A 15,230-nucleotide genomic window follows, 5' to 3' on the forward strand; every position below is an offset into this window, starting at 1 on the left:
ACCTATTGTGAACATGTTTTATTTTGTTTATTATTAAAATGTAACCCTACCCTTTTATGGTAGCATGCGTAACAAAATTGAGAGGACCATTACAACGTCATTTCTGTGCGACGCCGAGGCATCGTTACCATGGAGACGACTGTCTTGTTTACTGACACAGGCACCAGGGAGTTTGTCAAGACGAGCCATCATGACTTCCAAAGTACATATAGAAATTGTCGGTTTAATGAAAGTTCATAATTTTCAAATCGCTAAGGGCATTGCTGAGGTAACTAATTCATTCTAAAGTTCTTCAGGTTTACAACACTGAAGTAGTTAGCTAACTAGCTAAAATGCATATGAAAAAACTATTCATGGCATGCATGGAAAGATGATGTACAGTACTGTAGCTAGCTAGTCTTCTGCTGAATGAGCGACTTGAAAGTTTCCCTTTCAACCCAGGGACTGAAATTGAAGTTTCCCAACTCCTTCTTGGATCCAACTATTCAGCCATTATTTGAATGTGACTGGCATGGATATCTAAGCAATAAGAAAAGGGTGGGTATTTTAATCACTTTTGATTGAAAGAGTACTATGTAGCTATGCTTTGAAAACGTTCAGTTTCAGATTACATCATTGTACTGAAGAAATGAATGTCTAGTAGAATCAAATGAAACAGCACTGTACTACACAGTGTGTTGTCTCTCCACTCCAGCTGAGAGTGCATTCTTCAACAACATTCTTATTATAAATCTCTGAATACAAAATAAAAACATTCTTCAACACTTTCAAAACCAAGGAACTGAGGAGGGAAATATGGCAGTACTCCAGCCACCTAATGTGTTTCGTAAACAACGGTCTCCTTGGTGATGAGAAGGATCTGGCTGGCTGGGCTGTGAAGGAATGGGACTTTACCTTCATTCGACCACATGCTCTCTACTTGGCCCTCGCTGAGGACTTCTACTCCAAACACCTTCGTGGCACAGGGGCAAGTCCATAGAACGAGATACAAGCATAGACACAGCAGTTTGATATGACGTTGAAAGTACCAAATTCTCTCCACTCACTGTTACAGTCTAACAACATTATGTTGTAATTTCCCATTTAATGATACACTAAGTCCATAAGTATAGAAGCGAAAAGGCCAGGATTCATTTGTTTAAAAAGACAATGTATCAAATGTAATTTAGGCGCTTTGCCTTAGGCAGTTTGCATTAGGGAACATCATAAATACATGTTTGTTTTTTGCTTCCTTTTTTCTCCACAGCACACCTTTGTTTACTTAGACATTGCCATCAGAGGGGAGGCAGTTGGAAGGTTACTATTTGAAGTGAGGCAACTCTTCTTGTTTTGTGCTTTATACAGCTTTAATTTCTCATTTGCACTGCTCAGATAAGACTAAATGGATAGAGGAAGTCATGATTGAGATGGTATGGAGAAGGGAGGGGGAAAGCATCCTTAAGCAAAGAAAAATAAATGTTATGACATTTTGTTCGATCTCTCTAGTTGTTCTCAGATCTTTGCCCAAAGACATGTAAAAACTTCCAGGCTCTGTGCACTGGTGAGGAAGGCTTGTCAAATAATGACCTCTTGCTGACCTACAAGGGCTCATTGTTTCACAGAGTGGTGCCCAATGGCTGGATACAAGGGGGAGGTATGACTCTTTTCTGTTTAAATAACATTTATTAGCACTTTGTTCAAGATTAAAAACTTGTATCTACATATTTAACCCATTATTATAACTGACGACAGCCACTCTATATTAATATTTTATAGTGTTTTTTTATCTTTGTTGTTAACCGTACAGTATACTCAGTGTTCAGAGACCGAAGGGCACTGTCATAAAATGTAATAAGCTACTATATGTGTATGATTCTCCAATTCATCATTCTACATGGTGATTATGAGTGATGACATCATTAAATCTTTTGATCACAGATATTTTGCCATTAGCCAAAGGCACTGGTGGGGAGTCGATCTACGGACCCACATTTGAGGGTAAAACGGATTTGAACTTTGTTAAACCTCACACTCATACATGTTTGTGTTTGAATATCAGTAAACCAACCCATACTCGATTCCTTCTAGATGAGAGTTTTGCGGTCTCCCACAGTAAACGAGGCATCTTGGGGATGGCCAACCAGGGTCCCCATAGCAACGGCTCCCAGTTCTACATAACCCTGCAGCCGGCCAATTGGATGGACAGGAAATATGTGGCTTTTGGGTTTGTGACTCATAGGAAGGCTTTGAGATAATATCTGTTTATTTACAGTTTCTCTTTTTCTTTTATCTTTATTTATCAAAACGTTCTGCCTCTTCTGAATGACAGTTGAGTGACCGTGCAGAGCAGAGGTCTAAACATTGTACTGTGCTGAAAATGTTTCATTTTTTTCAGTGAAGTGATAGAAGGCACAGAGGTTCTGAGGAAACTAGAGGAAGTCCAAACCTACAACGAGAGACCCAAGCAGGAGTGTAAGGTGCTCGACTGTGGAGTGTTTGAACCTTGACCTGTTTTTTTTGTAACATTGTAACATGCAATTTCCTATTCCCTTCCTATATAAAGTTAACACAACCGATTTTGTTTGTGCTGTTTCCGTGTAGGAATATTTCTTACAATGTCATACATAACACAAGACTCCTACCCTTTGGCAGTGGTTTTAACAGTGTTTTGATTAAACACAAACTCAGTGTAGCAGCACAACATTTATTTACACTATGCACAATAATTGTGGGTCAAGAGTTTGTTGTCCTAGCTATATTTTTCTGGTGTAGGACAGAAAACAAAACAGCGAGCAATAGTTCCAACAACTAACTTTTAAAGACTAACCATTTCCTTGCACACGTACCTTTAAGACAGCTTCCTATCACGACACTCCTCCCAATCTTCCCTCCGCAAGCAGTAAAAACTGCCACATGACCTGTCTAGTGGAAGGAAGTAGCTATTTTGCTAGCAGCAGTAACAGCGCGAGAATCCCCGTAACCAACAGAATATAGTCACTCGCCCTCCAGCGATCCAATTCTATTCCGGTTGAACAATAAGGGAATATAGATCAAACAACATGTATTTCAAACTTTTCTTCGTGTCATTAGTTCTGGTTGGTGCAACAACAGCTGCCGACGCAGGTAAGTTTCCGACCTCTCCAATCCCATCTGCCTCGCGCTCTCCTTCCATGGAAAAGAGCTAGCACTAACACTTAGCTAGCTAACACGCGTCGGTTGACATTTTAAGTGTGTATGTGTTGAATTTCGATGCAGTTGTATACATATTAATTGAAAGCAGCCTTTAAAATAGTTTCCTACTATGTATGAAGGCTGTCAACCCTATTCACTGTTTCAAATGAGTTATATAGTACATAAATGGCTAACAGCACAGCCTCCTTATTCGTCACTGAAAATTCAGTGACCAACACTGGCTTGATTCTCTTAGCTAGCAGAGTCAATGGTCTTCCACAAAAATCTAAATGTGTTAGTAGGCTATATGACCATCAGTAAATAACTACCTACCCGTGGAGTGTAAACTACAGTTTGTGGATTGTAAATGAACAACAGATACTCTGATTCTCTTTTTAGAAAGGCTGCTATATTATGTAAGGTGTAACAGCAGACCTAGCTTAGCTGCTTCCCTCTCAGTTGCGTCACATTAATTTATTGTAGAAACAGTTCTCGCCCCAAAATCAAATGTCAAGCCAGTAATCTTGCTGCAATCGTAAGCAAATCTTCATCCTAGCCACAGGAAAGGTCCAATGTGTAGCAGGAGAATATTTAAATCATGATACTGAAAGTTTCCTTGTCACAAACTTAAACCCGTGAATTCTCTTAGTCTCAGAATATGATTTTGAATCCGTCTTTTTCAGACCAATGTCTTGATTTGGACTGCAACGCCTGTGGAAATCTGCCTGGGTGTCAGTGGATGAATTGCACATGTAAGTATCTCACACCTGGGATCACAAATTACAATCAATGACAATGTTGGATATGTAAACCCTTCTGTCTTTAGACATAGAAGCTTATGTCAGTAGCTTCAGTAGTTCAACGATTCAGCCTACCAGTAAAATATGGAGATAGTTGACTGCTGGTCAAGAGGACTTAAACAGGGTTGCACAAATCACAAAAATTTTCGGACACTATTCCATGTACAGTGTCACAATAGGTAGCCTTGTTTAGAATGAAAATGACGAATTAACCTCCTCATCTGACATTTCTCAAAAAAGGCTAAATATCTTGTGGTCCTTGGACCAGAGCACTTTGCCATGCAGTAATCTCGTTATGATAATGGTAATATTGCTTGATCTACTACTAGAATAAATTAAATCTGTGGCCCACACTCAGGAAATGTACACAGGAGGCAGATGTAGTTATAGTTGTGGTTGTCATTTAGTCTCTATGGTCATTGGGTCTAGAGCTCTGAGTAACTCTCGTATTAAATAGTATTGCTGTAGGTTTGCATATGACTGACCAGGTCCCCTCTGGTTTGCCTCTTGAAACAAGTGTCACAAGGACTTTGCTAGCTTAATGGATCAATGCTTTATCAGTTTGTGGAAATGGGATACCAGTGTTTCCCACAGATTAGAAATCTAATTGTGGCGGGGAGGGGTGGGGGTTGTCAGACCGGGGGGGGGGGGGGGGGGGGGGGGGGGTCGTGTCGTAATAATTCCTTCGTTAATAATTCGTTACACAGTTAATTTGTTAATAATTTGTTACATTAAATATTAATCCAAAATGATTCACACCTTCACAAATTAACAACAACTAACATCATTTCTGCATTATGCATGTAGCAACGCTAGTGGTAAACAACTATTTAACTGGTTGGCTCCATGACGCCGAGTAAGTAGCTAGCTCTTGAGACTTCTCACCAAAAGAACGAAGGGGAAACTTCGAGTACTGTAAGTCGCTCTGGATAAGAGCGTCTGCTAAATGACTAAATGTAAATGTGAGTAAGGTACTTAGCGAAAAGTAGCCTCAACTTTCCTCGACTTTTAGCTACGGCACTAATGCTGAAGGCTCGCTGATATCTGTCGGTCTTACTAGAACGGCATGTGTATGCATTGTTGCTAACGTGTGCTGACGTAGTGACTGTGTGCATATGTGGGAAAGACGCATGAGTGACAGAGAGACGGAGGGAGAGCAGGGGAAAGGAAATGCAGCTGAACGAATACGCTGCGTGTTTGAACCTAAATAGCGATTAAAAAAAAATGTTTTACGAAACGCAATGTGTGGCGGCCGGTGTTGATTCTGTGGCGCACCGCCACAAATTAGTCTGTGTGTGGGAAACACTGGGATACTATTAATGTTACCAGACTTTTGAATAGAGGTTAGGCCGGCAGATTTTTAATCGATGGTTATAGCCAGGCAAAGATCATAACTGGCTACAGCCAGTAGCTGTAGCCAGGCTTGGGATTGGAGTGGAAGTTCATAACCGACTGGACTGGACTTGGATTTGTTGCAAGAAGGCTTGCGTGAGGGAGGATAGTGTGATTATCTTGAGTACATGTTGGAGGAGGCGAGTCTTGTAGTGTATTCAGAGGAGACCTCAAGCCGTCTTGTGAAAAGACGAGCATGACGTCAAACTATGGTGCTTAACAAAGATAAGTGTGTGTGTTGACAGGCGTATGTAAATTGTGACTGTACACACGGACAGGCACACAGGTGGCTGTTGTGGCACTGGTCATGTGGTGATAATGAATCTAAAGAGCTACGGGAGAGGAAGCCAGAAGATGAAGCACAGTATTCTCAGAAGGAGAGAGCGCAAACGAAAGTGAACCATGGGATGAAGGACCCAGAAGGGAGGAGATTATTTAATAGATTGAGATTTTAAACGCACAAAATGACAGAACCTGTGACGTGAACCTCTTTCCTACATGTTACACTTGCTACAAAAAGGAAACCCGACAGGAAACTTGGCATTGGCCCCTCCCCCAGCAGTAGTGACTGGGTGAGCCAGGTCCAACGCCCTCCTCCTGCTTGGCCTCCCAGTGTGAAATGGGCCCGACTGGATCCTATTTCAGCTCTGAGTGGTTCGACAGGACTGACCAGGTGTTACCATAACTCCAGTAATTGTTTTCCAGTTAGACTGGTGACGTGGAAGACAAAACCCCAGCATTGTATTGTTGGGCCTTTCTGACTGTTGAGCCACTGGTGAATAGTGCTGAAATACAGAACAGGGGTTGTGTGTGCCTTCTGCTGGTGAAGCAGGTAGCAGGCTGCTCTTGAGAGGTTGTATTCATCATGGTTTATTACGTTTATTAATACATTTCCTGTTTTTCGTCCGCCAACCGTTGCAGCAATCAGGTGACTCATTCCAGGTCAAAGTTCAATTGATGCATTTTTATAGGTCACATGATAAACGGTTCAAATACCAACTCTCTCTCTCGCTCTGTGTATAATGGTTTGGCTGGCAAATTTGACAGAACCAACAAGATGTACAGTTCTATGTCATTCTGGGTCTTTAGACTTGCTATACTATAAGTGTGTCACTGACCATAAATTTGTCTTAAGGACGGGTGTGGGTTCCCAGAACAGTGTTATCAAGTTTCCCACAATCACTGCAGCTCAGAGTCTACTGATTCACACACCACAACTAACGAGTCACAGCCACCAGATGCTGATCCTAACCCCAGCTGCCCTATGCTGCCCCTAACCCCAGTGGGACCAGCAGCTCCCTACAATCTCCACCACGCATTAAGTCATAGACCAGCTCTAATGCTTCTCTCAAGCCAAACAAGAGATCACTGATGAGGTATGAACTCAAACAAGACATCTTAAAACCAGAGGTAACGATTCCTGCTGGATGTGTGGGAGCTGTCCGTGGATGTGCTGTTGTAAAGAACAGGCAGGTCAGATGAGCTAGTGCCCTGGGCCAACTCTACCTCACTGTTATTACCACATCTATCTCTGGTCAAGGGATTTAGTGTGAACAAGGCTTTGGCGTCACAAGCACGTTTAGTTCTGGAGGCTGTATTATAATGTGGCAGACCTACACATACACACACATGCTTGTGTCCAATCACTGGGTAGAAAAAGATACACAGCCATATCATATTGATTATCAGCCTTGAGGCAGTTTCTCAGACAGACTGTGGTCTGGTTCTGGAAGCTTCCTGCAGTCCTCTCTATAGCTCTGCAAACCCAAGCAGTGAACCCGTGCTTCTGAGTTCACATTCACGTGTGTATGTGTGAGAGCGAGAGCGACCAGTGGAAACCGTCTACGTACCACACACACACAACACAGCAGATAGCTTCAGGGTCAGTCTTGTTGCTTGGCTGGGTGGCCGCAGACCCCCAGGTAAAGGCCTAGGTTTGAGACGGGCCTATATTGATATCTGACCGTGTTTACCTTGGCCATGTTGATGTCTAGCTGCTTATTTTGTCTAGCTGCAAGAATATGTTGATATCTACCTATGTTAATATGTTAGCAGCGAGGCATGCATGGTGGAGACTTCTTCAGTGGCCAAGATGACTCAGTGCTCTGTCCTCGGTTGCCTAGCAAGCATGTCATTGACCATGTGAAGGTCTTTGTCACTGATAAGCAGAGAATATCTGACTGACTTGTTCCAGTGGAGGATGGTAGCAGTGTGTTTTGTCCATTTCTTCACGTAGTTTGATTCAGGTTCCCTTGAAATGTGTGGTCATGAGTTGTGGATGGGGATGTTCATAATGTATGGACAATGAAACATACAAAATGCTGCAGTTACAAATCTTGTAGGAGAATGGCTTTTGTATTCAGGTGGTGACCAGTAAATGCTATCCTCTTTGTTGGCCTGAATGGAGAACTGGATGACTGGCAGTCAGGCTAGGAGTCAGTCTCAAGTTGCCATGGGAGAGTGTTTTGGAGAGGCAAGAATTTTTTGGCTAGATGAAGTCGTCACTTGAACCACACGTCTCTCAGTCCCAAACTTTCTTTCCCTCTCTGTCTCTTACTCGCATTACACAGCCATAGGCCAGGGTTAGCCTATCAGCAATGGAACCACAGAGGGAGCCCCCTGAACATGCAGGATATGACTCAGGAGTTTCACAGTTAGATGGTCTGATGGCAGTGACACGAACACAGCCACACACACACACACTTACTGGAGATAATATAATGTATGACCTTTTTATGGATTTTCTTATGTTCAGCGTAGACCACAATGCCTGTAGCTCAGAACTGTCTTCACTGTCAGGCCTGATTGGGGTCTTGTGTGAACACATGCTGTGTGCCGATCACATGTTGAGACGTTGTCTCCAGATATGCTGACATGTCTTCTGTGTTTGTGCCCTGTGGTCAGTCAAAGCTACTCCCGGTGTCAGCAATGTTTCCTGTGTGAATGTGACCAGCAACCCGGAGATGTGCTTTAACTCCACCTGTGCAGGTAAGGACCAGTACCATCAGCAGGTCCAGGCTGTCTGAAAGCAGACGCATGCAAAACAATGCATCTTTCTATACAGTTTTTCTTGGAGAAATCATTGATATGATATGCTTTGCTGCCAACTATAAACTTGAATTTCCTGCTCAGTATTACTGTATATCAGAGATCACTTCAAGGATGTGGTGAAGTAAGGATTTCAAGAGAATGCAATTGGGGCCTCACTAGATAGAATGGCACTTCCAAATCTATGCTACTTCCTTTATGTTAATTTTCTGTTCCTCTTCATGTTGTCATGCCACCTGTTTCTTTGTGTGTCAGTGTTCTTCAAATGCTTACCTCCCTGAACTTCATCCATGCCCTCCCTCCCTCCTTTCCTCTTCCCATCTTCACTCATCCTGTTATAGGACCACAACAATTTGGAGGGTGTGAACAATTTTGTCAACTTTTGAAAACCAAGTCCCACATCTTGTTAACCTGGCGGTCTCTCTCTTGTGTCCCCTTCTCACACCCTGTCCTGGTGTTAATCACTTCAGCAGCTACTGACCCTCCCTCGACCACCCTCCCAACCACCGCCCCCACTACTATTGCTCCTAGCCCCGCCCCGACCACCAACAGCACTAACAGCAGCACCGTGGCTCCCACCACAGGTGAGTCCTGCCTTGAAGCTTTACCCTGACCCTTGACCTTTGCTTTCACTTGTGCTTCTTGGTGAGCGGACCTTTTTGTGTTTGCAGGAACATCTGTTAGTGGTTAGGACTTTCTAGAAGGGGCACATTGAGCTCCCAGTGTGTTCATTGGCTTAAACGTTGCTTTGCTTTATTTAGGCCTCTGACATTGTGTACCGACACACACACACACACAGGGTCTAAATGGGGTTGTCTTGTCAGTGGAACTAAGATGGTGGTGTAATGTAACTAATGTGAGCAAACCTTTGACCTGATGTGCCTCTGTTGGGCCCCAGCTGCTGCCAACATCTCCACGGCAACTCCGACCACCGCCCCAAACACCACTGTCCCCATCCCTGTCTCCACGGCCCCACCCTCCAGTGAGTACCTCCACCTATACTAGAACAGAATGGTAGCACATCACACAAGCAGAGTTGAATACTGAACTCCAACTTGGCCGGATCGTCTCTAGATGACACACAAAGGAAACACTGACTGTATTGTAACAGACTGCCCTTATGGAATTGCTTAAAAAGTTGTACTTGAGATATGATGGTATTGTTGCACTGTCCTATAATATTGTAGTTAAGATGTCTGGTTAAAATACAGAGTGTTCCTTAGCACTAACTACTGCAATACTGTTAGAGCTGTGCACTTCTGGTCTTTGATTATCAGCTGTACTTGTATGCATAATATGAACATTGCTTTGGATATCTTGAAACTTTAAGACCCTCATTCTCTAAGTGATGTGTGTGTGTGTTTTGCTATGTGTGCTGTCCCCTGGTGAGAGCCTCCAGTCTCTGGGCCGTAGAATAACCTGCATCTTCCTTCTCCAGATGTCACAGTAGCACCAGTTACCCCCACTTCTGGCCCACATAAGGACTCGACGTTCGACGCGGCGAGCTTCATCGGGGGGATCGTCCTGGTCCTGGGCCTCCAGGCTGTCATTTTCTTCATCTACAAGTTCTGCAAGTCTAAGGACCGCAACTACCACACCCTGTGAAGCAGCACACCTGACCCCCCTCCACTAGCCCCCCCATGTGCCAACTAGAGCCTCTTAATAAACCCCCTACACCCACCCAGCATGCATCTCTCCCCAACCCCAAACAAACAGTGTTTCCAAGTCATCTGTCTTTTAACCCTCACCACTATTGCCATTGTGGCATTGAGCTACCTGTACTAGTTTGTGCTTGAGGCCTGCTACCTTCCTCTACTTTTCAGTCCTGATAGGCACTCACACGCACCTGGGTTATGGATTACATACCGCACACAAAAACCACAAGAGTGGCATATTCAAGTATAGATGACATCATATTGCCCCCCACCCTCCCATGCTGTCTTCCCTTCTCCTACCCCATCATGTGGTTAGTCATACTGTCAAACTCGCTTTCCTTTGTGCTGACTGGAGGAAAAAAGCTTAATTTACAGCTAAACCCCCCTCCCTCCTGTACCCCATAGCTTCATTTATTGAAATGTTTCACCCGCCTGTCACTTACAGAAACATTTCAGTTGGCTATAAAATCCAGCCGACCTTTCTGTTGGGTGCATAATGTTGCCACAGCGTTCAGAGTGCCTACCAAACCTCCATGCAATTTTTCTGATCATGTCTTGGAAACACTGTTTGTGTGAGTCACTGTCGCCACCCCTGTCCCCAACTACTGTGTTTTTCACAGGCAACTATGGATGGTGGAGCATGGCTTCTATTCTGGTTGAAGTCTATAAACAGATATGTTTATGGTCTCGTCTGACTGAGTACCATAGATAACATGAAAGGGGGGGGGGGGGGGGGTATTGCACAAAAAAATGACAACCAGGAAATGGAAGCGGTGCTCCATGGTCCATCCAGACTGAAGCCTGCCCTTTGAACAGAGCCCTCCGGTGTGTGAGGAGTCTGTGTTAGACTCTCCATCGGGAACACCGTTGTGCATTTGACTCAGTTGATCTGCCAGGGATCACAATGACCCTTGACCTGCAAATGACAACAGCACATGTCAAATGATTAGCTCAAAGCAATAAACCATGTTGACACCCAACACCCCCAAACTCCTCCCCCTCAAACACCCACCCACCCCCCCCACCCCCCCGGTCTTGTCTCATCTTAGCTGACTTTGGTCTATCAATCAAGGTGGCTGCCGTTGACAGGAAGTAGGTCACCACAGCATCAGCCAAGTTCAGGCATGATCGATGGATGTGTGGGGTCAAGATGAAAGAGAAGTCTAAATGATTAAGTATAAATGTATAATTCTACATGTGTCACTAAGAGAAAGAGGAGAGAGATCAGAATAGTGTGTACCTTCTCAACGTGGACAATGATAGCAGCAAAGTGCCTTTAATGTTTAAATGTCCAAAGTGACATTGATGTGATAGGATAGGATGAAAATGATGCTCCGCCTCCTCCTGGCTGAGGCCGTTGTCATTGGTCGATGCAGATGTAGACAGGGACGGTATCGCGGTGCTGATATTGGTATTGGAGCTCAGAGATAAACCCTAGTTACCCAGCTGGACTGAATAGCCTTTTATTACTGAAGAGTTGAAGATACAGTAGTCTTTAATTGAATGAAGACTTGGTCTTGATGAATGGAAACTGATTTATAAGTTAGGCACACTGCCCCTGAAGAGAATGGAAGATAGTGTTTCATGGCCCAGAGAAGTAGTGTGAGTTTCATTGTGTGGTTTTACATTGGATTGAACCACCCCGTTTCAGACTTAGAGACCTGCTCTTAAATTATTGTGTCTGGATTCACTATTTTCTTCCCCTTTTTGTGTTATTTCCCCATGGGCAGTAGCATCCTAGCGAGCTCTGTTTCTCAGGCTGACTACTTGCAACAACGAAACAATGGTTATCTGTCAGAACATCAACATGGTTTGGCTTACAAGTCAAGTGTTTTGATTAGCTTGCTGGTAACAGTGAGATGTTGTCCCCTACCCACCTCATAGTCCATAGAATTGCCCTGTTCTGGCCTTCTGTTACCTCGAAGATCCAATTGTGTTGAAGTTGAATGGTATTGAAGTTGAAGAGTTCCAGGTTGCTTTGACTTTCTTGTTAGTGTTGGTTTGTGGTGGCTTGCCAGGGATGAGACTTCTTCCTTTTTTTTGTTCTGACTTCTTTTTTCCCTTCTTTTCTCTAATATTGCATGTCAGATGCGTGAAATTCTAGCGGATTCTTTAGTTTTCTATTGGTGCATGTTCTTTCTCTTGGCTGAAGACATGTGAAAGAACCACTTGATTCACTTCTTTATTAGCCAGTATGCTACAGCAGAACACGTCTCCGTAATGTGGTTTGAAGCCAAAGTCAGCAGTCCTGGTCTGAAACATGGTGCATTGCACTGACTAAGCTGTTGTATTGTACTATTCTTTGCCTTGTCTTATTATTTTAATATTGCTGCCAAAATCCTAGTCAATTACACAAATGCTTGTCACGTAATGTTGTGAAATATTTGCCAAATGATGGAAGGACATAAACTAACAACTAATGACCTTGATATTTTGGTTCTGTGTTATGATAACTACAAAGTGCAAGTCATCCAGTAAGTGCATGTCTTCTTTGGCCTTCGTCAGGCCCAGACTCTGGATCACCATCATCACGCCTTTTAAAGATCCACCTCCAGTCACCTGATGTTATTAGGCTATGTGCCAAAGAACACCCCCTCACCTCCAACGCCACCGGAAAGTTTAAGAACCAGTTTATATTTCTCAGCGCCATCTGCTTCTATTCTCAAACAATAAACATTGTCTCCTCCTTTCAAAGGGAAGGAATAGGTTAAATGCATCAGCAGTGGATAACTGCTTTGGGCTCTCCCTCCTTTCCACCCCAACTTTTAACCAATTAACTGCTGCATTCCTCCAGCCCCGGCGGTAAGATGTGGGATAGCATTATCTGCTTTGCCATCCCAAAACAACCCCAGTGTCCATAGCAACAGGTACAATTACTCATTTTTTTCCCACTCTGAGAGTCAAGCCGCAACCCCTCCTTGCACCTCTTGAAGAAAAGTGCCTTACTCAGTTGAACATGTATCCGAAGGGTTTTTATTTGTTGACTGGCGTTATCACATCCACTAAATATCAAAGGGATTTGGCACTTTCTGAACCCCTTGTTGAGAGTGAAGTCAGTAGATGTTTTCTGTAACTGAAAGCTGCTTTGAATGTCTTTTATTTTATTCTTGCAACCACCATTTCAGTATCCCAGACTACATTTTGGGAGAATGACCAAGCAAGAGCCACAGAAGTATAGGGTTGCTACCTAACTGGTCACACACTGGCAACAAACATTTCATGATGACTCGATCTACTTTCCTACACAGAGTGGATTCTACATCCTAGCCTGGAACGTAGCGGTCTCTAAACATTTGGTGCCAGCAAGATCCACCTATCAACATCTCTGGTGTTTTCTTGACTGTAGATGCATCTTTATGGCTCTGTCATTAGTCCCTTACCTGTGAAACTGACGGTGTCTAAAAAGACTTTTAAATTCCCTTGCCTTGCTCTCTCACCATGTGCACATATACAGTACAGTCATGACATGTCCGATAAAAGCCCATTACTCGTCTGATTGCTATCATTTCCTAGCATTGTTTTGGACACACACAGGTTATGAAGACATGCCAATGCCACAGATCTCACTATGCTAATGTTTTATGCTTGTTTTATGTGGCCCTTTTCTCTGGAATTTTGTTGATGTTTTTTTTTTTTTTTTTCTAGTTTTGCAATTAGTTTGAAGATGTTAAATCAATAAAGTTGTAATAATGTTATACGTCGTCTTTGTTTCTGTGTTTACTGAGTTCTTTATATAGGTAGTACAATTTTCATGTTTCACTTTTCATTTTGTAAGTTGTCTTCAGAGCAGTGCTTGTTTTGACTTGGGACTGACAGGAAAGCCTTGTTTCCATTGAACAGCTTAACCTGTGTTCCTTGCTGACATGCAATAGATACCGCCAATCTGTACGTTTATGATTACGTGGCATTGAATCCCACTCTTGTAAGAGAGTTGATGGATCAAGCTGGAGAGGTGAGCTGAGGTGCTGAGTCATGGTTTGGAGGCCAGCTCCAAACCCTAGCTTTTTTCATTTTTTTTTTTCCACTTGGGTCCTCTTCCTCAGTATCTACTTGGTAACACAAACAGGATATTCCAGAAAACAAGTACAGAGTATTGCTGTCATGGTCATATGCAAAACAGTGACTCTGGGACTGTGGATTTGTGGATAAACCAAACTGGAGATTAACCCACTAGGAAATATTGCACTTCTTTCTTGTGCACGCACACACACACAAAGTCTGCTATCTCCCATTGTCTCAAACAGGATACTTAGCCAGTACCCAAGGCCATAACAAGTTTTTCTTACTTGGCAAAGAGATCAAGTTAGATGGGAAGTGTGTGCATTTGAGAAAGACAGTAATTCTGTGCCTGTGAGTATTTGCATGCAGATGTGCTTTTTTCAGAAGTGCTCTATATTTGTGACACCAGTGGTGCTCTCCTGCAGAATCTTACTAGCCAAGGCTGATCCCTTCTTTCCCAGAACCAGAGCTGCTGTCGTTCTATGCACCCAGTAGCATGTCTTTCTGCTTCATGCTGCTTTCCATGAAAAACATTGTGACGCCCTACACTTAGTCCTCCCTGGACAGAGATGGTGAGCCACACAGACTCTATTTCAGTCAGGCACATGTCTTATTCAAGACCCCAGCTGCCCTGTTTCAAAAGACAGTAAGAAATCCCTGGGCCTGTGTTCCTCAGTGACCAGCGTACTCAGTTTAAAGGCTTGTTCTAATCCCAGGCTGACAGTGAGTTTCCTGAGGTCACTCGTGTGCTGTGAACGGCTCCACAGTGTGTCCGAGTCGTTGGAGGCTCAGACTTCCCAGTGAACCAGCTCCTTCTTGTGTTTGATGCGGTGTATAATGTTGGAGATTAGAATTCAGATTGTTTGTTTGTATTGCTGGCACACACCCACAGTGCCAGGACCGGCTGGCATGGGAGAGATGGCATAACTTGGCCCACCTACACAGACCCTGCTACTGAACTCATCTGCTTAATGTTCAGGGCAAGAGAGCGTCAAGATGGAGAGAACTTGGGTGGCATGGAGAAGGGATAGGAGACATATGGGTTTGAGGTAAATTAGTGAGATGTGGAGTCCTGAGGAGAGAAAGAGGGAGGCAAAGAGTAGTCTGGAGCTCCTCTGGGTTAACAGGATTTATTCCGTCCAGCTCCCCATCACTAATCTAATGAACCAGAACAAGACAAAGCAAT

The 15,230-nt window shown here is 43.6% G+C and overlaps 2 protein-coding genes across 4 annotated transcripts; both read left to right on the forward strand.

Moving 5' to 3' along the window:
• Window positions 1-132: 132 nt before the first annotated feature.
• ppil6 (peptidylprolyl isomerase (cyclophilin)-like 6) lies at window positions 133-2,663 on the forward strand. Its single transcript, XM_047021269.1, has 8 exons — window positions 133-268; window positions 442-537; window positions 779-967; window positions 1,247-1,309; window positions 1,486-1,633; window positions 1,918-1,977; window positions 2,068-2,203; window positions 2,375-2,663. Exons 1-8 carry the CDS (start codon window positions 191-193, stop codon window positions 2,484-2,486), a joined length of 882 nt encoding a protein of 293 aa, XP_046877225.1. The 5' UTR covers window positions 133-190; the 3' UTR covers window positions 2,487-2,663.
• A 235-nt stretch (window positions 2,664-2,898) lies between these two features.
• cd164 (CD164 molecule, sialomucin) lies at window positions 2,899-13,740 on the forward strand. 3 transcript variants are annotated; one of them, XM_047021279.1, is made up of 6 exons: window positions 2,901-3,102; window positions 3,834-3,902; window positions 8,247-8,330; window positions 8,864-8,974; window positions 9,289-9,372; window positions 9,829-13,740. In XM_047021279.1, the coding sequence occupies exons 1-6, from the start codon at window positions 3,039-3,041 to the stop codon at window positions 9,993-9,995; spliced, it is 579 nt and encodes a 192-aa protein (XP_046877235.1). In that variant the 5' UTR covers window positions 2,901-3,038; the 3' UTR covers window positions 9,996-13,740. The 3 variants fall into 3 exon arrangements, with proteins under 3 accessions (XP_046877236.1, XP_046877235.1, XP_046877234.1); XM_047021278.1 differs by having other exon boundaries at window positions 2,903-3,102; window positions 8,861-8,974; XM_047021280.1 differs by lacking the exon at window positions 8,864-8,974 and having other exon boundaries at window positions 2,899-3,102.
• Window positions 13,741-15,230: the final 1,490 nt, after the last annotated feature.

The sequence above is a fragment of the Hypomesus transpacificus genome, chromosome 6, assembly GCF_021917145.1.
Source record: "Hypomesus transpacificus isolate Combined female chromosome 6, fHypTra1, whole genome shotgun sequence".
NCBI classification, from domain to species: domain Eukaryota; kingdom Metazoa; phylum Chordata; class Actinopteri; order Osmeriformes; family Osmeridae; genus Hypomesus; species Hypomesus transpacificus.

Coding starts and splice junctions, on each gene's coding strand:
- ppil6 (XM_047021269.1), top strand. CDS start 191: ATGACTTCCAAAGTACATATAGAAATTGTCGGTTTAATGAAAGTTCAT. Junction 269..441: donor TCGCTAAGGGCATTGCTGAG/GTAACTAATTCA, acceptor CTTTCAACCCAG/GGACTGAAATTGAAGTTTCC. Junction 1,634..1,917: donor TGGCTGGATACAAGGGGGAG/GTATGACTCTTT, acceptor TTTTGATCACAG/ATATTTTGCCATTAGCCAAA.
- cd164 (XM_047021278.1), top strand. CDS start 3,039: ATGTATTTCAAACTTTTCTTCGTGTCATTAGTTCTGGTTGGTGCAACA. Junction 8,975..9,288: donor CACCGTGGCTCCCACCACAG/GTGAGTCCTGCC, acceptor GTTGGGCCCCAG/CTGCTGCCAACATCTCCACG. Junction 9,373..9,828: donor CTCCACGGCCCCACCCTCCA/GTGAGTACCTCC, acceptor TTCCTTCTCCAG/ATGTCACAGTAGCACCAGTT.